Source organism: Pleurodeles waltl, chromosome 1_1, assembly GCF_031143425.1.
Source record: "Pleurodeles waltl isolate 20211129_DDA chromosome 1_1, aPleWal1.hap1.20221129, whole genome shotgun sequence".
In the NCBI taxonomy this organism is placed as follows: domain Eukaryota; kingdom Metazoa; phylum Chordata; class Amphibia; order Caudata; family Salamandridae; genus Pleurodeles; species Pleurodeles waltl.
The window spans coordinates 779,643,703-779,671,293 of NC_090436.1; the positions used below are offsets into that span (position 1 = coordinate 779,643,703).

General features: G+C 45.1%; 1 protein-coding gene across 1 annotated transcript; it reads left to right on the plus strand.

The window, feature by feature from the left end:
* Window positions 1–26,622, plus strand: ZNF367 (zinc finger protein 367). The gene is made up of 5 exons (XM_069227850.1): window positions 1–697; window positions 6,699–6,849; window positions 18,983–19,102; window positions 21,092–21,230; window positions 23,960–26,622. Exons 1-5 carry the CDS (start codon window positions 320–322, stop codon window positions 24,192–24,194), a joined length of 1,023 nt encoding a protein of 340 aa, XP_069083951.1. The 5' UTR covers window positions 1–319; the 3' UTR covers window positions 24,195–26,622.
* Window positions 26,623–27,591: the final 969 nt, after the last annotated feature.

Genomic DNA, 27,591 nt, shown 5'->3' on the forward strand with positions numbered 1-27,591 from the left:
GTTCTTGCCGGGCGCGAAACGTAGCGCGGGAAAAGGGAAGAGGTGAAGGGAGCTCTGTGCTGCCCGCCAGCCTGACCTGTCAGAGCCGCCGATCACCGCTTGGCTCGCCCGCCACCACCTTCCACCTGTCAGCGCACAGTAGGGGAACCCAAGTGCCAAAGCGGAAGAGAAGCGCTTGTGGACAACTGGGGTATTCGATCGCCTTAGAGGCACAGGTGACAAGAACCGGCGCGGGACAATCAGTTTGAGGTAGTATTTCACTCGGATCGACAGCTGCCGGCCGAACAAGTGCAGCAGACAGGCGCGTCTGCACTGGAGAATGATGGCTGAGCTGCCGCCCGCTCCTCTCCAGCCACCGGTCGTTTTCTGCCACGATTCACCGAAGCGAGTCTTGGTGTCTGTCATCCGGAGCGCCACCACGCCCATCAAGCCCAAGCGGCCGGCCGAAGCCCCAACCAGCCCAGGCTTCAGCGACTTCATGGTGTACCCGTGGCGCTGGGGTGAGAACGCGCACAACGTGACGCTCAGCCCGGGTCCACCGGGAGTGGTGGCGCGTGATCCTAGCGGCAGCGCGAGTGGACCGACGTCGACTGCCAGCCCCTGCTGCTCCCCAGAGTCCTACAGTCGAGCACCTCGGGGAGAAGGGAGCTGCGTGGAGGGTGATTCTGCCAGCAGCCCAGACAGCGCCAGCTACAAGGTAAGACTGTTGCCGGCGGTGCCTGATTATTCTGTTTTTTTTATTTTTACCGTACGTGCGCCCTTTTCGCGGGGATGAATGGATTTAAATAATGTCTGTGGGCGGTGTTAACTGGGTGTTTATGATGTCACCTTCGCGCGCCAAATCACTCCAATACATCTGCGCGTGTTGTCTGGTTGCTATGGGCGTTTTCTGACAGGTTCCGGAGCCAGGAGCATACACACCAGAGCCTGTGTCTGTTGAGAGGCGTCACAACTGTGCGCCTTCCTGCTAACACCAGGAGGGGGCTGTAAGCTCCGTGAAGCAATTGATAAGCGAGTTGCTTTGGTATTAAAATTGATGATAATGGCTTTTAGTTTTACGGTGTTAGTATATAGGGGTGTAATGCACTTATTCTGTGTTCGGTACGTGGACGAAGTTTCGTATTATATATTTCCCTCGCCGTCTTTTTTGTTTTGTGGTACGTTGGTTGTGGTATGGGTACTAGTGCACCTAGGGAGACTGGTAGGCCTTATTTACCCCAATTCCTATTTTTATTTATTTCATGTAGCGCGAACACCTGAAAGAGTTTTGTGTGGTGTGCGAATCAGGTGTGTTAAGAGAGAAACGTGTTCACAGATCCGCAGGCACAATCGGCTGTTAGGGAAATTCGACGCCTTTAGGTATTTATGAGATGCTAGTTCAAAAAGAGACCTACTCCACTCAAACAGCAGTATACGGATTCCAACTTGGAGGCTGCAACAAAGCAGTTTGAGGGCAACGGGCAATGTAGATTATGAACTCTATTAATGTACTGCAGAGGTCTGTGTACGTGACCGGAGGGCCACAGAATTGGATCCTTGTTTGTGCGGTGGAGAATAGTGACTTGTGTATGGTTAGTGCCACAAGGTCCCAGTCTGGCAGAAAGCGCTATGATTATGTAAGTCATTATTTTAAACTTGCATTACACACAGTATACTATCAGTGCTTTAAATGGAAAAATACAAGTGCAGGTACTCTGTACCAGAGTACCTGCTTGTTTCTGAGAAGTGCCGGTACTCTCCAATTAAAAGTATTACGTTTTTCTTGAGATATGCCGGTTCTCTCCCTCTCAAAATAAAAAAGTGCCGGTACTCAGTACCGGAGAGTACCGGCCCATTTAAAGCACTGTATACTATAGGCTGCTAAAATGATTAGGTTAAAAAATGCTTCCAAAATATAGATTTTTAGTAGTACCCGAACTGTATGTAGTGCAATTCTTATAAATGTCACTCCTTATTCCTAGCGATAGTGTCCTGCTTAAAACACATGGTGGTTGGTTATTCAGGAATGGAGGAAGGCATGACCGAGCCCGCTCTATATCCGGTCATAGCGGGGCTGGGCAGGCCAAAGTTCATAAGGCAGGCAGCGGCAGTGAGGATTAACTTAAACCTCCTAAATAAAACGGGTGGTGGAGATTTTGGCATTGAGGTGGGCAAGCCATTGAAAGCTTAAGCCAGATTCCTGTCTCAGCTCAAACTCTTTCTTTTCCTGTCTCAGCTATGGACTCCTGAACATAATTCGAGCTGAGCTTTCACATGGCTTTTGCCTGCCAACGACGCCCTAACCTCCTGCACCAATCATCACAGCATTAGCTGTAAAACAAGAGAGAGAAATGGATATCCATCTAGTGGCTGAATTGCAAAACGTGAAACTAGTAAACCTATGATCAATCCTGGCTTACCTGCATGAAAAAACTGTGGGATCTTAGGCAATTTCTATTTCGCTGAGCTTCCTTTTTCTTTATTATCACATAATAGAGCTCCTTCAGATACGTAAGTTCCAAATTTATGAGGTGCCAAACAACTGTTTTATTTAGTACGCTATAATCTTTCTCCACGTATACACATAATCTGTGTCACATTGAGTGTACATAGCTAACTTCTTAGCTTACTAATGGCATTTTCGTTAGTTAAGGGCCGAGAGCTTCAAGCGCAGCCAATATTATAATGAATTGCAGCACTATTTTTTGGAGGGGCTGGGGCAGGGTGCGTAGAACACAAGTCCTAGATATGAAGATAGATATCAAAATGATGAGAAAAATGATAAACTGCGGCATGAACATGCACACCAAAGAGCTTTTATAAAGTTACCTTGATTAACAGACTCCATTTATCAGGATTCCACAATATGCATCACACAGCCAACATGAACATGCAGGCGGGTCAATCTGTCAGTCCGAGAGATTGGAACAGCTCTCGTCAAAAAAAAAATACCCCTCTTTAAAGATTTTGTTTTCGGCTATGCCTCATGTACTGTTAGTTTCGTCTAATCTCTGCTGGGGTGGCCACCTAATGCACTATGATCAGCATTATAAGAGGGTTATTTGTTTACACTTCATGTGAGCGCTGTATGGCACTAAGCCATCGGAGCCCTATGCTTCATTCATTTGGCTGCAGTCCGCTGGCAATATTTAGCACAGCAATTCAGACACTGGGTCACTCAACAGATGGGGCCAGTAGCGGGGGACCTCTCGTACTGGAGGAAAAAAAACTGACGCCGTCGTGTCATTTTTGTGGCCTGCTTCAACCTACCGTTATCACGACCCCTAATCCCCACGCTCGACAAAGGCAATACATGGCATGTTGTGTCTGTGCATCTGCATACCTCATAGGTAACCCCAACTCCTCGATGGCATAGTAAATCAGAAAGTCAAAATGTTACCTGAACTCCAAGGTGGCAGCATAGGACCATATTACACATTACCCAGTATGTTATTTTTTTCATGTTTATTTTGGGGTCTGCTACGGGAAAACGCTGTTTTCTCCAAAGTACAGCTAACAATTGGAATTCATTGGAATTGCAATGTTTAGGTTTATCTTAATCAATACATGGTTGATAAAACAATGTACAGTGGGGAGTCCCAGCGGGTTTAAGTGATTCTTGTGACATATCCTTTACCACATAACTATGAGTTTGACCTTTACCACATAATTAACATACTTGGACTAACTCACATTTTTACCTAAAATGGATGAAAATAAAACTGCAAGAGAATGTCAAACATAATTTGACGTTTGCCACATAACTATGATCCTAGTGTCCCTGAAAACGGTAAAGCTCTGCAGAATGGGTTAGGTGCTCTCATTATTATGAGGAAACCTATATTTCACAAGGTACTTTGAACTATTTTCCAAATTTCAGGGTTTCTAATGAGAGGATATCAATTAAAGTCTGCTAACTTGCTGGAGAAGCTAAAGGTCTGCTTATCCCCTAGAAGCCTGCCTGCTCAGAGAGGGTAGGGAAATGTCTGACCCTGCAGGAGCAGATAATTACAGAGAAGAAGCCACCAGTGTTCCTAATGTGAAGTGAAACGAAAAGTTGCTGACTTTCCCTGAGAGTGCAGCTGCCCTGCATTGTACTCCGAAATCAATCTGTTCTGTCAGGCACCATTCTGGTTCATGAAGACTTGGTGCTGTTCTGTACAACCCCCCCTCCCTCTCAAGTCTCCGCAGCTAAACCTAAAGAGGAGTTGACATCACTACAGGGGCCGGTCCTGGAGGTAGCAACTGCCTGATGAAGTACCTTCCGATGCCTTCACCCTGGATGAACGCAGCCTGGAGACCACAACTACCAAATGGGCATATTTTGGTTTTCAGTTGGAGCTGGCACCTGCTGGTCATCCTGTTGTGCAGCTCTCACTGTGTCTTATGTCCCACGCAAAACCACCACCCTGTGCCAACAGAGAGACCACTGAGCGCGTCAGCGCAAGGAGCACCCACCAATAGCTACTGACCATTGGAACATAAGCAGGCAACTGGGCCTCAAACGAGACTAAAGCAGACTTGTTAGACATCATTTTCATGCCAGTAGCATAATATTTATCTGGGCTTACTTTCGCTTGGATCTGGGAAGGGTATCAGCTCGACTGGAGAAGCTGTTGCTTGCTAGTGTCCGTTTTGCTGGTGTTTGGTTAGTGGATAATTTGTACAGTGTTTAAGATTCGAAATGCTTCATTGATGTGCATGTAAAGTAACTTTGATTTAAGAGGCTCTTTGTCGTATGTGTAGACAGTTGTGCCAACTCTTTCTTTCAACTTTTGGGGAATCCGTTGTTCTTCGATCAGCAGTGTATGCAGGGCTTTTTTTATTGTAGTGGTACATTAGATCAGTGACATGCAATTCATGCTTCTACATGTGAAGTTGTTTTAAGCTAATATTACCTGCATTTTTCGAAAGTCTGAGTTGGTGTGGTTAATGGCTATGCCAGTGATTTTTAGGGTGCTTTGCCAGCCATGCAGCTTTGTAGTCGTGTTGTGCACATGTGGGTGTAGGGTCTATCTAAGATGCGTTTTGATTCTGCTGATTATTGGGGAGGAGTACAATAGTAGTACATGTTACAGTTGACTGTAGAGTACTGTTGGGTAACAGATAAAGGCCCGAACGTTTGTTGTGGTTTTTTTGTGTGGTAAGCGATGTCCATCTCCTTTTGAACGCAAATTGTGTTTAGTTTTGAACTTGAACGGTTAGAGTAGTCCTGTATAAATCTAAAGTCTCCAAAAGAGTCACTTTTGTACATTTGTGCGGTATTGGTTGGCACCCCTTCAGAGTGAGTAGTTGAGAAATCTGCCCTGTTGAAGAAAAGCAGGAGGTGCAGTGCAATCTTCAGTCATAGATATACAAATCCCAGCGCAGTCATGGTCAAATCGTTAAACACTGAATATGTGATATCGAGGCATTTGTTAAAAAAAGAGAGTTTGAAACCGAGAAAGAGAGGTGTCTGTGTATCTGACTGAATACGAAATTGTTGGAGAATCAACGTTTAGCTAGACTACTGGTTGGCTGCTTAGCCCAGTTGAGTCCTGGAGGAATAAGATACAATGACTCGTCCCTCTGCCTGTTCCAGCTGCCTTTCTTCCTTTGACATATTTGCCTATGGGCAGACCCCCTTACATCCTGTGATTTTGGTGTCATGGGGTGCCAGTGGAGAATATTATGCACCTTCAAGAGAGAGAATGCGTGCAGAGCAGTGCAGTGAGTCTCCTAAGTTGGTAGGACATAGCCCACAATGCTAGAGGTCTGGTAAAGACTGTAACAATAATTTAATTACACATCAGGTCCACTAAATTAAATGTCAAATTAACTTAAAGATCAGAAGCTTTTCCCCCATACTAAATTACTTCAACAAACCTGAACAAAGAAGTAGCAGTACTGTGTCAACAGTTTAAGAAGCAACGTTCACATAGATAGGGCAGTTTGTTGCAAATGTAAGCATCCAAAGTACACAGAAACGTGCATTTGATGCATGCAGTATGAGCATTTATATTATTATAATGCCATTATATCCTCTTCGGCAGTTGATGATGCATCCCCAGTAGAAAGCAAAGAGAGTGAACTTGTATTGGCATAAGTACGTTGCATTAACATGTTCTACATTTTGGGTCCACGTTTTCACCTCTGCAGAAATTGGCACTGTAAATCAATCCAGGACCTGGAGATTTTGTCACTGTTTATGCACTGAATATTGTGGTACACATATTCAAAGCCTCTGCATTGCCAGTAACGCCTTGACTATCGAAGTCAAATAATGCTGACACTTCTGTCAGTGACATACCTATTGATGGTTTGGCTCGCCAACATATTGTTGCAAATTATTGCCTAATAATTGTAACAGCATATGCAGGATCAGTCTCATCGTCATTCTGCTTTCTGTACCGTGCAATAGAAAGGAAATGTTAAGAATCCAATCTCTTGCGCGCACACATAACTTAACTAACTCGCAGCTCCCGTATAACTGTTCAGTGTCCAGAATCATTCCTTGCCATTTGAATGTGATTGATCAGCTATGGTCAGATACATGGCAGGAATTTTCTATTTGGACCAGCCCCTTCCCCTTGTTTTTGTGTTCCTTTTCCCCGTATCATCCTCTATTTCTATTTAGAGATGAACTGACTGGAATCCAACAAGGAAGAACATAGTGTAAATTAGTACTATGTTTTGGGAAAAGGAACAGTTTTCATTTGCTCTCCTTTTTTGTTAAGCAGGATGGTACTCGCCGGGGCAGACCAAGAGCAGACACTGTTCGAGAACTGATAAATGAGGGGGAGAATTCCTCCAGCAGAATCCGTTGCAACATCTGCAACCGGGTGTTCCCACGAGAGAAGTCACTGCAAGCTCATAAAAGAACCCACACCGGTAAGTCGAGCATGCCTAGTACTAATGCCAAAAGTAAAAGCGTGTACTGCAAGCATGCAGTCCTAATTGACTATAAATTGTTGGAATGCTATGTAACAGTGTTAACATTTTCTATGCTAGAACCCACTTGAAATCTGGGACTATATTATGCGAAGTGCAGTTATGCCATACCAAACGATCCCAGGGCAGTCTGCAGACACACTTGTAGCTCCTTCTGTTGCACAGATTGCAGCGGCGCACATAGATAGTGGCAGTGCAGCCCAAATGGGCCTGTCCTTCCCTAGTTGATGGTGTGGCCCCAAGAAAAGGAGAAAACGCTGTGCTGCTGTACCCACTCATTATTGACAGTTTGAAGACCCCTGCTTTAGAGCATGGGCATATTCATGACTGCCCTAGTAACCATACATTATCTGTAGTAGGGTGTCCTGACCAAGTCAGTGCCTGGTGCACCCAGTTAAAGATGTCCCTCAACGCACACTGGAGACAGTGCACCCTATACATAATAGGGGCCTAAGTCATTTTTTTTTTTTTTAATCTACTTCTTTTGTATATGGGTTCCTGGCCTATCAAGTGTTCACAGCTGTGCTTTTCAGATTTCGAGATGGAATGCCTTCCTGCCAGATTTAGAGATCGCTGCCTGCTTTTTGGAGAATTCTGCATGCCTTTAATGCATCCACTTGTATGAAGACTGAACTGAAGACAAAGTTGAATGGGAAGGGGCCACTCAGCATACTGATCTCAGAAGGTTGGAATTTTTTTTGGAAAAAAAAAACAGTGGCCCTGATGCCAAGGGAATCGCCTCTTTGTGAATCAAGGGCCAGCGTTTGTTTGCTCTGCCCAGATCTGCTATATCTTGCATGCAGGTTCTTTGGTTGGAAAATTCAAGGACTGTTGGCCTTCCCTGAGTAGGAGGGGCGGACAGACTACTTGCTAATGGGTCTTCGCAAGTAGAGCTGAGCTAGGCTTCATCAGTAGAAACCCATCATTTCGCCACTGCTAAAAGGGACAGGGGACCCACAGAGTTGGCTGACTGGGCATCCACCATTTTTAGGTCTCGGCTCTAGGCTGTGCCCATGCACTGTCTCGAACCCAGACATGCTGTATCTACTTCATGGACTTCAGCCTACCCATAAGCTTCTAAATTGCTTGCTCCATTGTCACTCTGCTAATCTTGCTCCTCATTTGTTATGGCATGCATGTGTCATGCCTCTTCCTGTCTTTATCCCTTCACCGAGAGTGGGGACCCAGACTACCAATCATCCACTCCTCCCATTTTAGATTAGTGTTTATGGACTACTTTATTCCGTTTTTTTTTCAGCACTCAACACAAGCGCTTGTGCTTGCAGCCACTCTACGTGAATCCCATTGCTTCTCCTGAGCGCTCAGCATGAGTGTCTGTCTTCCCCGTCTTCGGCCGAAAACACAAGCGCCCAGACCAAGTGCTGAAAACACACCAAACACTGTTGAGAACTTGAGTCTATGACTTTAACCAGACACTTTTCAAACCCGAAGCGTCTGACTCACACACCCTAAGTCACATTTGAGGGGTCTGTAGTTACTCTTCAGCGGGCGTTGCATGAACAAGCCGGGCTGCCTTTTAAAATCACGGTGTAAACACTGCCTTGTCTAGTGTGGCAGCCTCGCATTGCAAGTTGGACTTGTTCGGGGCTTCTTTTGGCAGGTGGGTCTAGTTGCCCCGACGGAGCCTCTGCTCCTCTTGGCATGCTCTGTCTGTCCCATCACACTCCTTGTGCTGCTGCTGGCAGAAGTGATTCCCGGAGACCATCTTGCTGGATTTATGCCGCCTTGAACTTTTTATCTGCGTTCCACAAGGGAAAAACGACAGGCGGATTTAACGTTGGCCAGGCTTGTTTGGAGAAAGTTTTGGGTACTGTAATCTTGCGCGCAGACGGACCACTGGAAGGAGAATGTGGCTGACTATGATTTAGGATCCAAGAACTATAGGCATTGACTATGTTAATGCATTGTGTATATTATTAAAATCAGCCCCAGAGCTGTACACAAATGCATTCACATTGGCAACGGCTATAGATCTTGGATTGCCAAGACCTATGGGCACTGCCAATGCTTTTTGGTGGATGCCTTTCATCTGACAAATTGTGTGATTTCTCCCACCCCCAAAGGTCGTGGTTTTGCCAGTTTGTGTTGTTAAGTGCATTGGTGCTTTTGTACGACAGTTCATCACTCTCAAGGACTTTTCTAACATAATGGTGTAAGGATGTTTCCAGCTTTAAAACTTGCCCTACCAGCAGCCCAATCTTCACGTCTACCAGAGGAACACTATAAGAGGGAAAGGATGATGGCAACTGTCCTCCGCAGAAAAGCTCTCCTGTAGTTTTGAAAAGTAGCAAAATTACCGAACTACAAATTCATTGTTGGTGTGAGCCCTGAGGTTCAAAGCATCACTTTCAAACTTCCCTCCCACAAAATCAGAGTAGTTCCTCATACTTACAAAGTTAACCGGCGATAAAATAAGCGCCAGTGGCATCACAAGGACAAAAGTATTCGCTTGTGTTAAGTCCTGTTAAGAAAAGGGGGCAACAAAATAATAAAGTAGTGTCATGACATTAATAACTGCTAATAAGCCAGTGAAGAAATGAGTGGTGGTTAAACTAAAAAATGAAGGGCTCTTAGTCCAACATTACCTATGTGTTCTCCTGCAGAAGGGCAACTTGTTACACAAAGTATTTCAACATTGTCAGGCATCCCTGAGAGCGGTGCAAAGCCTTGATCCCCATACGGACTGTGACAAGTTGAAACTCTTCTCCTTTGCTGAAAATATCCTACTTCCATTAACGTAAAGCAAAAACGTGTCCTTCTGAGGAGTGACCTGACTTACTATTACATTAATATTCTTTTCATTCGGTGAATCTTCGCCATTATTAATATTTTAATTCTTTGTTGAAGGTTGACTGTACCCACAGAATTACAGTAGCAGAACAGCTTTCCTTTTTAGTTTCACAGCGTCAGGAAGAGTTGAGTAAACACAGTAGAACTTGGGACTTTAAACTTGCCGCGTGTATTGCCAATCACAAGGACACAGAACAGACTCTGATTAAATAATACCGTAGATTTAGAAATTTCAGCCATAACTGAACGTTCCACTATACTCTGTCTTGGCAACCCACACGTTCAGGTGGGGTGCAAAACCAAGGTATGATTCCTCTGTCACAGCCACATTTATGTGTATATCACACATTGAGTCGGTCTTACTCGACATAGATTTCTATTGCCATATTTACAATGTTTATCCATAATTTTCATATCCAGACGCCTCAGAGACCCTCCCTGATATTCAGTGTGTTGGGTATGTAGCATTTGCCAAAGGGCATACCCAGTGCTAGAAAACAACCTTAGCAATTGAGAGCAAACCTACACTGTTCAACCTTTACCTGAGGTCCTTTTCCAATTTTGTTCTCATTTTCCTTCTTGGATCTTCTTTTTATTCTATTTGCTGTTCGTGTTTCCCCTTTCTTACTTCGCCTTCTCATCAGTCTGTCATCAGTTTTCCAGAGCACCTTACTTATGCCTCCCAGTTCTCTCTTTAACCTGTGATTAGCTCTTGTCTTTTCATACCCCAATTGTCACCTCACATTTTGGTGCACCAGCGCCCCTCGCCCTATTTCATCTTATGTTTACATCTTATCTTTCCTTGCATCTATCCTCCATATTCTGTTATCAGTTTTTGGTAAACTAAACCTATTTGAAAGAACTGCCTGGACTATCTTGAATACTGTTAGACCACACACTTGAAGTTATTAGGCTGGTGAAATTGGAAGACACCTTCCATGGTCCTCTTGTTCAAATGATGGTCTGTCAATCAATCAGGAATTTGTAAAGTGTACTACTTACCTGTCAGATCTGCCTCCAGTTGTAGTTCTGCCGATGTGTGGGACGGTTGCGAGGTCGGTGGAGCGGAGATGCCGGGTTGGGGTGTAGGAGAGCCATCTGAGGCATTCTGGTCTGGTGCTGTGCACAGCTTTGTGAGCGTGGGTGAGGAGTTTGAAGGTGATTCGCTTGTTGACTGGGAGCCAGTGCAGGCCATGTCAGATGGCCTGTGATGTGGCAGGGGATGTCCAGGATGAGGCGTGCAGATGTGTTCTGGATGCGTTGCAGCCTCTTTTGGAGTTTGGCCGTGGTTCCTGCGTAGAGAGCATTGCTGTAGTCCAGTTTGCTGCTTGGGTGACTGTTCATATGGTTTCAGTGGGGATCCATTTGTAGATCTTTCAGAGCACGAGGAGCGTGTTGAAGCAGGAGGAGGAGATGGCGTTTACTTGCTGGGTCATGGATAATGAGGAGGCCAAGATGAATCCTAGGTTGCGTGCGTGGTCGGTGGGAGTCGGAACAGCTCGGAGAGTGGCAGGCCACCAGGAGTCAATTCATGCGGCGGGGGAGCCGAAGATGAGAACTTCCGTCTTGTCGGAATTGAGTTTGAGACATCTGTTCTTCATCCATTCGGCGATGGCCTTCATTCCTTCGTGGAGGTTGGTCTTGGCGGAGTCCTTGGTGAGGTAGAGGATCAGCTGGGTGTCATCGGCGTATGAGATGAGGTTGTGGGATCGGACGATGTTAGCGAGCGGGCCATGTAGACGTTGAAGAGGGTCAGGCTGAGGGACGAACCAGGGCGTACACCGCAGATGATTTTGGTGGCCTCTGAGCGGAATGGGGGGAGGCCGACTCTCTGGGTTCTGCCAGTGAGAAAGGAGGTGACCCAGTCTAGGGCTCTGTCGCGGATTCCTGCATTGCTGAGGCATGAGCGTAGGGTGTGGTGGCAGACGGTGTAGAATGCGGCCGAGATGTCCAGAAGGATGAGGACTGCGGTTTCGCCGTTGTCCAGTATGGTTCTGATGTTGTTGGTTGCGGCGATGAGGGCAGTTTTGGTACTGTGGTTGCTCCGCAAACCGGATTGGGAAGGGTCTAGAGAGCTGTTCTCCTCGAGGAATCAGGTTTGTTGTCTGTTGACATCCTTCTCAATGACTTTTGCCGGGAAGGGGAGCAGGGAGATAGGCTGGAAGTTCTTGAGGTCATTTGGGTCCGCCTTGGGTTTTTTGAGGAGGGTGTTGATCTCTGCATTTTTCCAGCTCGCTGGGAAGGTGGCAGACTCGAAGGAGCTGTTGACGGTCTTCCCTAGTTGGGGTGCGATGACGGAGCTTTGCTTTGTTGAGGATGTGGTGAGGGCAGGGTTCAAATGGAGAGCTGGAGTGGATGGTGTTCATGATTTCGATAGTGACGTTGACGGGGGTCCAGGAGAGCAGGAGGTTGGTCGGAGGTGAGTCTGTGGTGTTGGTAGTTGCCGGGGGGGGAGAGTGGGATCTGGGTGCTGAAGCTGTCGTGGATGTCTGCAGTCTTGCAGTGGAAGTAGAAGTCGCAGAGGCCTTGAGATGGTGGGATGTCGGCTGTAGCTTTTATACCTTGCTGGTGACCAGAAAGCTAACATTCTGATGGATACACCTACCTGTGGATTCCTCCCCTAAATAATTTTCCCCAACGTGCCAGCTTCGACGGAAATTTTTCTTCTAGCTCTGCACGTCAACGACGTCACAATCGCCCGACTCCACGCGACGCCGTATGACATAATCCAGGCAATAAGAAGCCCTCGTCGACGTGCAGACGTCAGTTCCCTTTTTTCTGTGCCTTCGAGTAACGTTTTTTTCGTCGAGGCTACCAGGGAGCTACAGTTTAACTTCGGTGTAACTATGTCTCAGCGGAGGAAAATCTGGTTTTAAACCTTGTAACCAGTGTGGGGGTCGAATGTCGGTCACTGACCCCCATGGAAATTGTTATTGGTGCCTTAGTTCCGACCATGAGGTCGAGTCATGCGGCTTATGCCAACGCATGAATCCTAAGGCCCTTAAGGAACGATAGGCAAAATTGTTTCTTGCCTGTTCGAAGAAGAGGAAGGAGAGGCGTCATCGGAGAGAGTCTTCTTCGTGATCTTCGAAGACTCATCAACATCATGGGGACTCTCGGCGTCGTCACAAATCAGGGTGCCGATCGAGCAGGGACCAATCCAGATCTCTGCCAGCTCGGCGCCGGCCAACGTGGGAGATTAGCCTGACTTTCACGCCTCCACCTCTGAAGACTCCGGCTTCTACGACGTCTCCTTTGTCGGTGTTTGAAGTCGAGCCTCATCAGGAGCCGACGGCTTCTATGGAGCAGGAGATGCCTGGTTCATCATCGGCTTCTCCTCCGGCGCCGGTTCCTCAGACTTATCTGGCTTTCCCGGCGCCGGGTACGGATCCAGCTGCATTTTTAAATGCAATGTTTAACATCTTTGCCACCATGGCTCCTGGTGGAGGGCATGCGGGTCCGTCAGGTCCTTTTGCCTTTAACTTGGGTGCTCCGGCTCCTTACAAGCCCTTTCTTTATGGGCTTTCTTCCTTCTGGAGCTGCTTCGGCGCCGATGCCCTTTGTGTTGCCCAGAAGGCCTGTGAGTCCCGGCGCCGATGGATTCACCACGGATCCCGTTGTCTGTGAAGTTGCCTGTGGCGCCGGAGGGTCCGGCGTCGGATGTATCCGAGGAGCAGCGCCGGTGCCTTATCGACGCCGGGGCTCAAATCCAGACTCCGATCCACGAGATTGGCTTTACGACTCCTGGAGGAAGAGGAGTATAGCAGGCAGCATTTAGAGGAAGGTGAGATCATGGAGCCTTCAAGGGATCTACAAGGCTTAGATACAGCAAGTGGCCTGGACACTTCCCCTGAATGGGATCTGGCCTCCCCAGGGCGGTATACGGAGGAGGCTGCTTCATTTCATGCTGTAGTGAGGAAGGCTGCAGACTTTTTAGACCTTCCTCTTCTGGCTGCGGAGGTGAAGACAAACCTTCTGACCGAAGTGCTGCATCCAGTGTTGGTGATGGCAGAGCCTCTCTTGCCCTTCAATGAGGCTCTTTTGGACCCCATTAAGGACATCTGGAAGAAGCCAGTGACTTCAGCAGCTGTCAACCGGGCGGTAGCGAGACGCTATCGTGTGGCCCCGGGTGATCTGGACTTTCTCACCAAGCATCCAACTCCGGAGAGTTTGGTTGTTCAGGCATCGTGCTCCTCCCGTTCAGCTCCTGGTTCGTTCCCCGGGGCCCCTGCGGATAGGGAGTCTAAGAAAATAGACCAGGCAGCAACAAATACCTTTTCTTCTTGCAGCATGGCATTAAAGTCTACCAATGCGACTTGCATTTTGGGACATTGTATTCATGCCCTTATGGAGGAGGCTAAGGGTCACTCTGGTTTGCCACAGGAGGTATTGCACCTATTGCTGGACGGTCAGGCGGCGGCGGCAACCCAGGTGATTCAATCTGGGCTGGACACCTCGGATTCAGTGGCAAGATCTATGGGCACATCCATAGCGACGAGGCGGCAGGCTTGGCTGCGTTCATCAGGCTTCTCCCCGGATGTATAGACTGCTCTCCTGGACCTGCCATTTGACGGATATAAACTTTTTGGGGCAAAAGCCGATTCTGCTCTTGAACGCTTTAAAGAGAGTAGAGCCACGGCGAGGTCGTTGGGACTTCAGGCAGCCACTTCCTCCTTTAAGGAAATGTAGAGCTTTTGTTTGTTGCACCTCCTTTCGTGGCAGGCTCCATGCGGCAGGACAACAACCTGCAGGAACCCTACCATACAGATCCTTCAGGGGCAGGGGTAGAGTACGAACTAGAGGAGCTACCCAGCAGCACTCTGCCTCTTCCTCTTCCTCAGGAGGGGTGCAGCAGGGAAAGCAGCCTTAGTCCTCCACCACCCCCTGCTCACATGTCTCTGGTAGGGGGAGACTTGCCCATTTTCTTCCCACGTGGGAGTCTATAACATCAGACTCCTGGGTCATCGGCATCGTGAAGAAGGGGTATGCTCTTCCCTTTCGGGAATGTCCTCCTCCCTTCGGGCAACCATTTTCTGTTATTGCAACAGGAGGTAATGTCCCTTTTGTCGAAAGGCGTAGTGGAGTTGGTTCCAGAGCAGGAGAGGGGGTCAGGGCTGCTATTCAAGGTACTTCCTGATCCCCAAAAAGGATGGTCGGTTACGTCCAATCTTGGACCTGAGGATTTTGAATTGGTTCCTCAAGCAGGAAAAGTTCAAGATATGCTGACCCTTTCACAGGTTCTTTTGGTGTTGAACGAAGGAGATTGGATGGTGTCTGTCGTTTTGCAGGATGCGTACTTCCACATTCCGATCCTCAAGTCGCACAGGAAGTATCTCCGGTTTGTGGTGGGGTCGAAGCACTATCAGTTTGCGGTCCTTCCGTTTGGTCTTACTTCAGCACCTCGAGTCTTCACGAAGGTGATGGCGGTGGTTGCAGCAGAGCTCAGAAGAAGGGGGATAGCAGTATTTCCTTATCTGGACGATTGGTTGATCAAAGCCAAGTCTCCAGAGCTCTTGCGGCGTCACCTGCAGTCGGCCACTCAGTTGTTGTTCGACCTGGGATTTTCAGTGAATGTGCCCAAATCTCACCTGGAGCCCTCTCAACGCCTCCTGTTTATAGGGGCAGTACTGGACACAACATTGAATCGGGCCTTTCCTCCGCCCCAGCAGGTTCAGGACATTTAGGCGTTGATTCCAATGTTTCGAAATGGAGCGGTAGTTCCAGTCCTCAAGGTCCTTCGTCTGCTCGGTCTGTTCGCTTCTTGCATTCTGCTGGTCACTCATGCACGCTGGCACATGACGGCTCTTCAGTGGTGCGTCCGCAGGCAGTGGTTTCAACACAAAGGAGATCTTGAGGATTCGATCACGATCTCCAGAGACACTGCAGCGGATCTTCGATGGTGGGGTGCGGTCGGAAACCTGTTGCAAGGAAGGCCGTTCTCGCTGCCTCTGCCAGTGGCCACAGTTGTAATGGATGCTTCCACTCTAGGGTGTGGAGCTCATCTGGGGGACCTGGAGATCAAAGGCCTTTGGTCTCCAGTGGAACAGAGGTTTCACATAAATCTGTTGGAATTGCGGGCGATACGTCTGGCTCTAAAGGCCTTTCTCCCTTCCCTTCGCAGTCAGTCGGTTCCGGTCCTGACTGACGACACTACTGCGATGTGGTATACAAACAAGCAGGGAGGGGTGGGGTCGTATCTTCTCTGCAGAGAAGCTCTTCAACTCTGGTCCTGGCTTCAGGACCACAAGATTTGCTTGGTAGCAAATCATTTGGCTGGAGTTCTGAACGTGCATGCGGATGTTCTCAGCCGACTCATCTTGATCGATCACGAGTGGCGTCTTCATCCGGATCTGGTTCTTTATATCTTCCAGATGTGGAGATACCCGCAGATCGATCTGTTTGCCACTCGGGAGAACACGCACTGCCCGTTGTATTGCAGCCTCCAGTATCCGGTGCAAGGAGCTTTGGGGGGCGCTTTTCAGATGTCCTGGAAGGGTCAGTTGCTTTACGCGTTTCCCCCCCCCCATACCCTTGATTCCTCGGGTTCTGAGGAAGATCCGTCAAGACCGTGCCCTAGTCATCTTAATAGCCCCGCATTGGCCAAGAAGGTTGTGGTATTCAGACCTTCTCCAACTCTCTATGTCCTCTGCTCCGTCTCCCTTACAGGGCAGACCTCCTCTCGCAGTCGCTGGGGCAGGTTCTACACCCCCACCTCCAGAGCCTGGACCTTCATGCCTGTAGATTGAACGGGGCAATCTGAGTTCCTTTTCTCTCCCGCCGGAGGTGGTGGGTGTTATTTTATCGGCCAGGCAACACTCTACCAAATCGATCTATGCAAGCAGGTAGGCCAGGTTTGTCAGTTGGTGTGGGGAGAACCAAATTAATCCCTTGAAGGCTCACTTGTCTGACGTATTATTTGCTCTTTCCGTGGCACAGAAGGGTTGTGCAGTTGCCACAGTTAAGGGCTATTTATCAGCACTGACGGCTTTTCTGTGCCTCCCAGACCAGCCCTCTGTTTTAATCACCTTTGGTATTGAGGTTCATTAAGGGTCTCACGAATAAGTTTCCGCCCACTCCGTTTGTTATGCCACAGTGGGATCTTAATTTAGTATTGACATTTCTAATGGGATCGCCATTTGAGCTGGTGCACTCTTGTTCTTAACGTTTTGTAGTTTTAAAGACTGTTTCTAGTGGCCATAACATTGGCCAGAAGAGTGAGTGAGCTCCAGTCTCTTAGTGTAGAGTCCCCTTATCTTTCCTTTTTAGAGACAAAGTGGTGTTAAGGACCAAGGCGGCTTTCCTCCCGAAGGTTGTTACACCCTTTCACTTGGGGCAGTCTATTACTCTCTCTTCCTTTTACCCTCCGCCTCATCCATCCAAGAGGAAGAGAGGCTTCACCGGTTGGATCCACGAAGAGCATTGAGCTTCTTTGTCGACAGGACGAGGGAGTTCAGGCAAGACGAGCAGCTCTTCGTTGGCTACATAGGTAAGAGGAGAGGCAGAGCAGTCCACAAGAGAACGCTGTCCAGGCGGATCATTCTCTGTATCAAACTTTGTTATTCCTTAGCAAACAACGAACCACCTGTGGGGCTTCAAGCTCATTCCACCAGAGCAAAGGCTGCTTCATCTGCCTTGGCTAGGGGTGTTCCTGTGGTTGACATCTGCAAGGCGGCAACTTGGGCATCCCTCCATACTTTTGTCAAACATTATTGTTTGGACTCTGAGGTCAGGAGGGATGGCCATTTTGCACACTCAGTGCTGCAGGATTTCTTGGTTTGACCATTCAGGTACCCACCTCCGGAGGTAGTACTGCTTTGGGACTCTATTCTTTAGGTTAGTAATCCACAGGTAGGTGTATCCATCAGAAGAACAAGTTACTTACCTTCGGTAACTCCTTTTCTGGTGGATACATTAACTACCTGTGGATTGCTCACGGTCCCACCTGCCTCCCCGTTGCCTGATTGGTCTTACCACGAATTCCTTGGGTGAGCACCGTTTTCTTATATATTTGTATATAATGATGACGTATAAATGTATTTCTTTCTATATATGGCATTTTTAAAAGGAAACATGTTTGAACTTAAAAATATATGGCTTTTGTCATTTTACAGCTCGGCAAGGATGACACTATGTCAATCCTATGCTTAAAGATTTTGCTGTACAAATGGCAAAAGACTTTGTCACTATCTAGCTCGGCGAGGATAGCACTGTGCTAATCCTATGCTTAAAGACTTTGCTAGATAAGCAGACATTTGAGGTGAGCAAATCTAGAGTGTCGCTGGTGTTGCAGGGTGCTCCTTACTAGAGCAGCTCTCCACCTAAAATTGGGAACTTCCCAGAGTTCTCCTTTGTTTTTTGCATATATATATATATTTTTTTTTTTTCTACATGAGGGTGTTGTTGCCATTAGTTTCATGTTCTCTTGTTGCAATAAATGTTGCTATATAATTTTGCTTGATGTAATTGTTTCTCTGCAAGGTCAATGTTCGCCTCAAAGGCACGTAAAAAATGGTGATAACTGACGTCTGCACGTCGACGAGGGCTTCTTATTGCCTGGATGATGTCATACGGCGTCAGGTGGAGTCTGGCGATTGTGACGTCATCGTCGACGTGCAGAGCTAGAAGAAAAATTTCCGTCGAAGCTGGCGCGTGGGGGAAAATTCTTTAGGTGAGTAATTCACAGGTAGTTAATGTATCCACCAGAAAAGGCGTTACCGAAGGTAAGTAACTTGTTCTTTTGTGCAATTTAAAAAAAAAAATATATATATATATATATTTTTATGGTTTGCGATGAAACTAGATTGAAAAGGGAGACTTTTATACAATATAGCGACTTCAACTTGTTTGCGTTTTGTAAAACCCATATCAAGAATGGACCATGTTGCATTTCGGATGCCTACCCACACATTTTGTAAAGTTAGCTGTGTTCTTCACAGTTCTTTATTTCAGTACATTTGAAGCCATCATAGCTTTTGTTCATTAGTGTGATTACAATCCAGCAGTTGAATAGATGGTCTTGGTGTTAAGATATGGTATGGTGCCAGAAACAAGCCAATGTTGCAAATCTCCATACCGATGTCTATCACTAAAGGATCTTTTTATGATGTCTTCGTTGCCCAATTCGTTGTACTAAAAAGAATTGATAGGACAGTCTTTAGTGTGCTGTTAAGTGGAGGTACTCATGTGACATACTAAGTGTAAGATTAAATAGACGACCTGCTGAGTTTTAGGCTTACTAATATATATTTTTTTCTTTTCTCAGGAGAAAGACCATATTTGTGCGACTACCCAGACTGCGGGAAGGCCTTTGTGCAGAGTGGGCAACTCAAAACACACCAGCGTCTTCACACGGGGGAAAAACCTTTTGTTTGCTCTGAAAATGGTGAGCTGTTTATAAACCCTAGGGGGGGGTGTGCGTGTGGGGGGGGGGAGGTTGGAAGGGGAGGTGTGTGTGTTAAGGGCAGCCGTATTTGTTACAGGCTCACCAATTGCACTATGAACTGGATATGAGTGTTTTTAAGGGCTTGATTACTGGACATTATTTATGGTGGTTATGGCCTTTCGTACTACTGCACGGTACTACTAAAGAAGTCACTCCTAATGGACATTTAGCACTCCATGGGTAGTTTAGTAGCTGAGGTATAATCCTGGAGGTGAGTTAAATGTGGCATAAACTAATTTTCCAGTCCTTCATTCTGAAAACATCTGCATTTCCATACAAGTTAAAACCGTTCTAAAACTCATCGAACCGTGTATGATCGACTTAGTGGGATAACTTGGAATACTGTGGTCTGGAAGGACAGGGGTAGGAGGCCCCGTGCACAGTTCAAACGTGAGTCCAGTTTGAGAACTAAGTATTCTTGCCATCGGTGAGCTGGATACTAGTTGGTAAAGGCACACACAATGTTCCCAGAGTGTAACCAATTTGTGGGGGTGTCAATATTCAGTAAAATTGAATTTTGTTATGGTGTCTAAAAAGTAGGTGGGCCTGAGAACGTGTCAGAAAGAATTGGCACTTCTATTTTCTTCTTGAAGTGCAGTTACCTGACATTACCACTTAATGGGAACTTCTTTGTCTGGCAATTTTTTATTTTTCAGCGATGGGACTATCTCCTCGGTGGACGCTGCCTTCAAAGGCCCTCGCTGTAAGTCCTATGCTGAATCGTTCAGACATATACCGAAATGCAAGGAATGTGGCCATACCCCATTCATTTTGCTGTCCACCCTGGACACTTACGGCCCTGGAATTCTCATCAGTACGTTCTACAGAATTGGGCCAGTTTTTCACTTAGACCTGTTAGTTCCTCAAGTGCCAGTGAGGCCACTAAGATCCTTGCCATCCGCTTTTTAAAATCTCCTGCTTTAAACGTTCCGTTTGTGGAGGTAGAATGTTTGCCGCCTTTGATCCCAGACTATGGAAGAGTCTTGCATTTGAATTTTGCATTGGGGGCCACCTACAGTTTCTTGGAGCACTAAAATGCATCTGTTCTCTTAACTTTGGTTAAAAGTTGTTTGTTGTTTGGTTGTTCTCTTCGGTCTGTCCTAGAGCCATAATGCCTGAGGGCAGTGGCACGCTTTATAAGTAAGTAAATAAATCAATTCAGTCTTAAGTACTCGATCAGATACACTGATTGATCTACAAGTACTCAAACTCAAGATACGTTCTTTGGTTAAGTTAGAGAATCGTTGTTGGCAATTTTTTTACATTTTGTAATTAGCAAAAATTCTTGTGTTGCTGGCAAGGCTTTAGATCATGAAGTGCTAACATATTTTTTTCCACAGAAAAGATGGTAATCCATAGAAGCCCGTTCAACGACAGTAGGTATCCCTTTACTGACCACTTTTTTGACTGCACCCTAGGTGGGTCATTTTTTTTTTTTTTTTTGTGCAATCACATATTTTGTTCATTTTTATGGATATGGAATATTCCACTGTGTGCATTGTATATCTGACTGCAGTCCCTCTCCAGTATATCAACCTATAACCTCGTTTCAGTATACGTTTTGTTGGCTTCATCTATTTTGTGCAATTTTTCTTGTTACAAATTTCAAAACATCTTTCGTAGTTGTGAATGTTTTTTTCTCTAAAGAATATAGACAATTAGGAGTTACATAACGTCTCTTGTGGACTTTTACGATCTAAAACAAATTGCTAAACAGTAATTGTCCTCCGGATTGCTATTTCAGATATGCACATCTATAGTTTATTCATCCAGTTGAAATCATTGCAATTAAGTACATTTTCTTTCTTTTATTGGCATCTCCGGACTCTGTGGCTTGTGTTTTCTTTCATATTTGTAAGTGATTATTTTTATTTTTAGTTAGGATGCTGGTGTGATTAAATTTCTCATGCTGCAGTTTCTCTTTTTCAGGTTGTTTCAGCCGTTTTACTCATGCAAATCGGCATTGTCCTAAGCATCCCTACTCAAGACTGAAAAGAGAAGAGCCCACTGATGACTTGAGCAAAAGCCAGTCAGCCGATAATAAGGCTGTTGCTGAATGGCTGACAAAGTGAGTCAATACTTCGTGTTTGTTTAAAGTTGTCTCTGAATGTTCTCTAAAAATGTTAGTCACCTGACCACCTCCACTCCTCACCATCTGAGCTAATACTGTTTATCACTGTGGTACTGAGCAGTTATCAAACAATGGCCGCCTTCCACCAAGGAGATAATTTAGTCATTAAGTGCACAAAGTACAATTCCCTGTTTAGTCACCAGTCGGATTGCTTCATGAATTATTGTAGCTCCCCATTTAACTCTAAATGATACCTATTTACAATTTTAGTACTTTCTAGTACCTCAGTTGTAGTCTTTGCACCGTGAAACCGGACCAACTCTTTGAATAGAGGCTCCGTTTCCATTTCTATGTCCACCTCCATGTCGGTGTCCTAAATATGAAGGTGGTACTTCGTTGTCGAAAGGTTTCCCATACTGACAACTACGGCTCTTACCGTGGAACTGGATGGCACCCATGCTCTCTGTTTGTTGGCAGGCAGAGAAAGTGTAAGAGGGGAAGTGTGGTGTTTTTTTTTTTTCTTTTTTTTCCCAGCTGACTAAGAAGAAAATGTCACCTTTCATCATCCTAATCCTTCAGCTACCTTGCCAGCTATTTTCGACACATGCCCTTGTAGGGCGAACAAGGCCTGTAAGAATGAGTGTATCACCTGCTTCATTTGCCTTTCATATTAACTCCATTAAGAACTTGCAGGTGGCTCTAGGATAGGGAAGGTCTATGCCTTAAGGCTAAATGGGGAAACTTGGGATGAGTCTTTGTGAGCCACTAGCTTCTGCAGTTAAATGAGCCATCACAAACGTCATCTGTAATGGAGAGAGTACGTGTGACTTCTATTACCAAGTAACCCCCAGATCTTTCTTCATGTCACTGGTGCTCCAGATTTTTGATGACCTTGAATTATTCACTGTAAAAGCATTCTACAAATAGACTCTTGAAATTGAGACATCGGGCACTAAGTTTCAAGGATCTCTCCATCAATGCGGAGTTCTCTTGCTTTTCAGAAACATTGCAACCTTGAGCCTCTGAGTCCAGGAGAGGGTGTCCCTGCCACCTTTTAACAACCAGGGTGGTTATCGGACATCTAATTAAAAGAGGAATCTGGAGGCTCATCATAAATGTTCCTCCTTTGATGGCTCCACAACCCTCTTCAGAATAAGTGAAGGCCATTCCTTGGGTGGAGGATGACATCGCAACTACGTGCTTTGAAGAGGGTCTTACTACTGCAGCATTATCTCCTTCTACATTGCACAGTATTCAACTCCTTCTGCAAAAGAGAATAAAAGGGTGGACTTTTGTCAGCAGTTGCTGATACAGAGATTTGACACACACTTTAGACCATGACCCATTACCTAGACAGCATTGGGATAAATGAAAGGGCACATTTAAGGATGGCATGATAACGTATAGCCAAACAGAACTGCCAATGATTCGGCTGCCTGAGAAGCATACTTTACCTGTCGGGGTCACTTTACTAGATGTTCCCAGTGGCTTGGATTCATGATGTTGACTCTTACAGCCCAACAAAAAAAAGTTTTTGACACTTCTTTGTCTTCCACCTGTATGCTAAAGAAATCCACAAACCATGAAGATGGAGGTATGAGTCCTGAAACCGGTGGGTCTTCAGAAACGCAAGAATTTTCCAAGGTTCAGTTTTATGAATGTGTTCGAATTAAACAAAGTTATCAAACTGCTTTTTTGGCAAAGACTGCACAGCTGCCTCCCTAGGAATACCAGCCTCCTCATAGGCAGCATTTCCAAAGGCAGAAAGCAGTCCTTAGCATCCTCCTAGAGCTGCGGACAGGATTTCCACCTCCAAACTACTACTGTGACTATGCCAGGGCACCGTTGGTGCATGTTGAGTACACAAGGAGGCAAGCAACTTTTCTCAAAGGGACTCTCTGCTGCCAGTTTGTACACTATCCCTCGGAAATTGAGCTCCTTTCTACCCCTTCTCATCCTGGTAAAAATTCACTTTTTGGGGCATTCTTGTTCTCAAAGACGTCCCATACATGCCATTCTGTAATAGCATCCGGTCCACAGTTATGTCTGCTGAGTTTGTACCCACTCTGCAAGAAGCGAGGGCACATCTGTAGTATTCTTCACACGTGCCTTTCCAGGATATGTATGGTTTAGCTGCTGTATCATCTGCGTTCTCTTGAGGTCATTGTTGTATACAGGTATTCAAGTGCTGATGTTGGCTTCCGTTCAAGTCCTCAGAAATGTCTGCTTAGTTGATTGGTGCCTGATGCCATCGCCTTCTACCATTTCACACTGTCTCGAAATTCCCACCATGATGTGGAATAGAGACTGAGGAAGTCCAAGTAAGAATGTTACTTTGTAGTTACTTCAGTAATCTCTGCTGCCATTCACTCCAAATTGCATTCGTTTTATTTTTTTCTCGAAAAAAGATGCCTACATCTTTATGTTGGTCATGAGTAGTGGCCTTTCTGTGCATGTTATTTGTGCGTGGTTGTGGCTTTTTTTTTTTTTTTTTTCTCCCTCTTTTGGCTTTAGCATATCGGTTAAGTGTGTAAACAGTGAATATGGGCAAGTAAGAGCTTACAAATGGGGGAGCGGGGTTTCTCATATCTGAATTAAATTTACATCTGAGGAGATGGCTGATTCTGTTGTATTGTTATTGTTGTTCCAGTTGTCATTATTATAATTATACAATGGGTTGATCAAGTTCAGATTCGGCTAAAATGTTTTTATATGGTTTCCAACAGGTATTGGGAAACTAGGGAGCATCGCACACCGACCATGAAGGAAAAAAACGACCAGAAAGCTGACCAGGAACAACAGGATCCTATGGAATACCTTCAGTCAGATGAAGAGGAGGAGGAAAAAAATGGTGCCCACTCGGCTGCCCGTCGGCGTCTCCAGGAGCAGCGGGAACGCCTCCATGGTGCCCTTGCTCTTATTGAGCTGGCTAACTTGGCTGGTGCCCAGTTGCGCCAGTAAGCCAACAAACTGAACATAAACAAATTTTACTGCCCATTGGTTTCTTGGCCGCGTAGAATTTGGGCACCAAGCTAAGCACCTTATTTGCTTCTCCTAGGCTGCTATTCTGTAGAATTATTATGAAGAATGTTGTTGTCTCACAATGTGAGGCGAGAGAATTGCACTTTTTTGTATGGTAAAAGATAGATGTAAAGTTTAAGTATTTTGTAAATATTGGAAAAGCAGTGTGGTTAAACGTCACAGTGTTGAAAGCTAGGTTTTGCAAGCTTAATGCGTTCATTTATAGCGGCCCTTGTGGGGGAGGCAACTGAACCAAAAGCACTGCTACACATAGCAAGGACGGTACTTGTGACCAAAGAAAAATGGCACAGTATAAACGCTATTTATGTTTTATCAGTTCTGAAAGTATTTCTAGTACTAGTCATAGCAGGCATTTATAGTTAATAAAATAATCTGAATGACAGTATCATCTATGCAGCAGTAATGACATGGCTGTATAAAAGTTTATAAATTGCCACCCACGTCTCACTTATGATCACAAAACACATTCCTCATCTTCTGGTGTGGTGGAATGTGAAGAAAGTCAGACCCAAAGCACTTAAGACTGAATTTGTTATTGTTCTGGGATGATGGTCATTAGGTTGCTTGAATTTCACAGAAGCACTTAAAATCCCAGCATTTTAAGCTAGGAAGTATTGCACATGTCCAGCAAATTCAAGGTTGTTAAAAACTGAGGAATTAGGCTTGCAAAGTCGATACATGATAACAGTGTTGGCACTTGTTTTTTGTTTTTATAAAAGGGTCTATATACAGGGTAGTATGGATCGAATAGTAAACTATTGTAGATTTTGTTGCCGAACACTACATTTTATTGCATTGCTTCTTTAGGAGTGTCCGCAAATATAACCAGTAAAGTGTGCATATCCTCACCAAATACTTAGCTCAAAGATAAAACCCCAAATCATTTTGTGGTCACTTCTTTTAATGTACCTAATACTTGCGCTATTTGAAATATTCTGGCTTATTTACATAGACGCCGGTGTCCCAGAGTCTTTATTTAATATTTCACAGTGTACACAGTTTTTTCCCCTCAAGTCAGTAAATTTTTCATCTTCATAAGACCTGGGCCCAAACCAAATATACAAATACGCAGTCCACCTCAAATGCATTCTTATAACTTGTCATGACATTTACTAGATAGTCTCAAAACTTACAATGCAAACACCTCCTTTGCCAAAAAACATATAGACCCCTAAAAAAAATCTCAAACATATATTTTTGCCGAAATTGCGATTGGTGCCTAATCCAACTATCCCGCATTTGCCTTGGCATATGCTAGTACGGGAGTTAGAAAAAGCAAATTAACCAATCCATATTATATGGTGGAAATAAGTTACTGGTCGAAGTTTTTGTAGGGATCTGTTTGTGCACGCTTGGGATTTTGGCAAGGTATATTTTGTAGCTGATGGTTTTGTAAAATTACTTTCTAAGTCAGTTTTCATAAAGAACCTCTGAAACTGCCGTCAGACCTTTGAAGAAAGCACATCTAGGAAACATTGCTTAATACTATCTGACTGTAAAGTCGTTATTTATCAGACCAGTCTCAGTTGCATAGACCTGGATAGACTTCTGTCTGTTTTTTTTGTGTATATAGTGATGGTTAAAGGCAAGTGGAAAAGGAGGCATGTGTCCGGTGTTTGTCTTAATAGGAATGACAATTTTAACAGACCTAATTTTAAATGTAAATTGCCACCTGTGCCTCAAGTGATGTATAACCCAGCCGTTTAGGCGCATGACAGTTGTATGCCAAAATGTTCAGTTTTGATCACAAATGAAACACTTACAAATTATTGATTTGGACCCGTCCATTCATGTGTACAAACATTTGACTTTTTAGATTTTGAAAAACGATGTTTATCATACTGAAATACGATTGAGTTTCACCTAGCCTGTGCTGGGAATCTGATCATTTTGGAGCACTTAACTTAAAACATTGTAAGATTGTCTTTGGAAACTTTAGTGACATTTCTGGAGGCTTTAGTCCTAGCAATATATTTTACACTGAATAGTTAACCCGTGGTTGTTACTGTTTTTAAATCTAAAAATGTTCAAAATGTTTCAAATTTCATAAATTGGCAGCGCTACTATGGAAAAGTCAACGTTCTTCTCTGTTACCTTTTTATTTTCATAGAGCACAATTTGTTTATCCGTTTTGTCTCATGTTGGACACAATATATTATAAATGTAAAAGATGGGTACTTAATCCCTGCACCCCTTTTTATATACTATACAAGTATAGTAAAATTAAACTATGTATGAATTGTCTTGTCAAAAAAAATCTAATGTAAAAAAAAATATCGGTGATTTTTATAAGACTGCTTTTTGTTTTAAAAATGTGGTTGTTACCCAAGTAAACTGTTTTATCCTACCAATGGCTAAATTGTAGTTGGCATTATTTTTTTATGCAATACAACAGTCATCAAGTGTTGTATTCCCCACAAATGAATACACAATCCTTCGAAAGATCACATGCAGCCCTAGCAATCACCACATTTATTTTCTTAGTCCCATTCTTTGTCCTACAAGGCAGGTGTCTGTTAACAAACACCGTGTCATATGGCAGTACCCAAGCACCCACTATTAAGCCCTCAATGCTTCACTGATTTAAAATTATTTCTACAATTATGACAGTGACTGGTTCAAATGTCTTCTCTGAAATTTTCAGGGTTTAAACCCAGCTGTAAATGCAATAAGTGGATGTCTTTATCGGGTCCACATGACATCTGTATGTGGCCTGCAATTTGTGTTCTCTGATGGCACCAGAAGGCCATAAGGAAGGGCGGGGCTAAGTTGTATGTGCCCAAGCCTCAGAGGGGCATAGCTAAGCATACCCAGTTAAGTATTCTGTGATGAAATGCTTTGTCCAAAAAGGGTTAACAAAAAATGGCATCATAGGAAGCAAAAGCCCCCTTCCTTGAAACTCCCATTTTCAAGTCCTTCAGAGTTGCTGCGCTGTTCTCAGAGCCTGAACTTTCTTGAGCAAATTCAAAATTTGCAGAGAATTCAGCTGAAATTTGAAACTCTTCCGAAACCCATCCTGTTGAGGGGTTCCATCAGGCTGTGTTAGACATCTTTAGAATGGCCCCAGTACCCTGTGGTCCACCACCCAGTGGTTGAACCACTCCTTTGGGTCTTGCAGGTCTGATTCCTCTTTACTGTGCTCCTCCACTGGCTCCAGTCTCAGTGTCTACAAAGAATCCCCGTAACACAGCATCTCCCCTGTCCAGCCTCAATGTTTCCCACAAAGCCAGTCATTGTTCAGCCTTTAGAGTCATTACCAGCGCTGTCCTCAAGCTTCCTTAAGTTATCCAGGTGGGAAAGAGATCAGAAGTTGTAT

Excerpts from the sequence above, each read along its gene's own strand:
- ZNF367 (XM_069227850.1), top strand. The coding sequence starts at position 320 with ATGATGGCTGAGCTGCCGCCCGCTCCTCTCCAGCCACCGGTCGTTTTC. Across the intron at positions 698-6,698 it reads CAGACAGCGCCAGCTACAAG|GATGGTACTCGCCGGGGCAG; the intron begins GTAAGACTGTTG and ends TTTGTTAAGCAG. Across the intron at positions 19,103-21,091 it reads TTTTGTTTGCTCTGAAAATG|GTTGTTTCAGCCGTTTTACT; the intron begins GTGAGCTGTTTA and ends TCTCTTTTTCAG.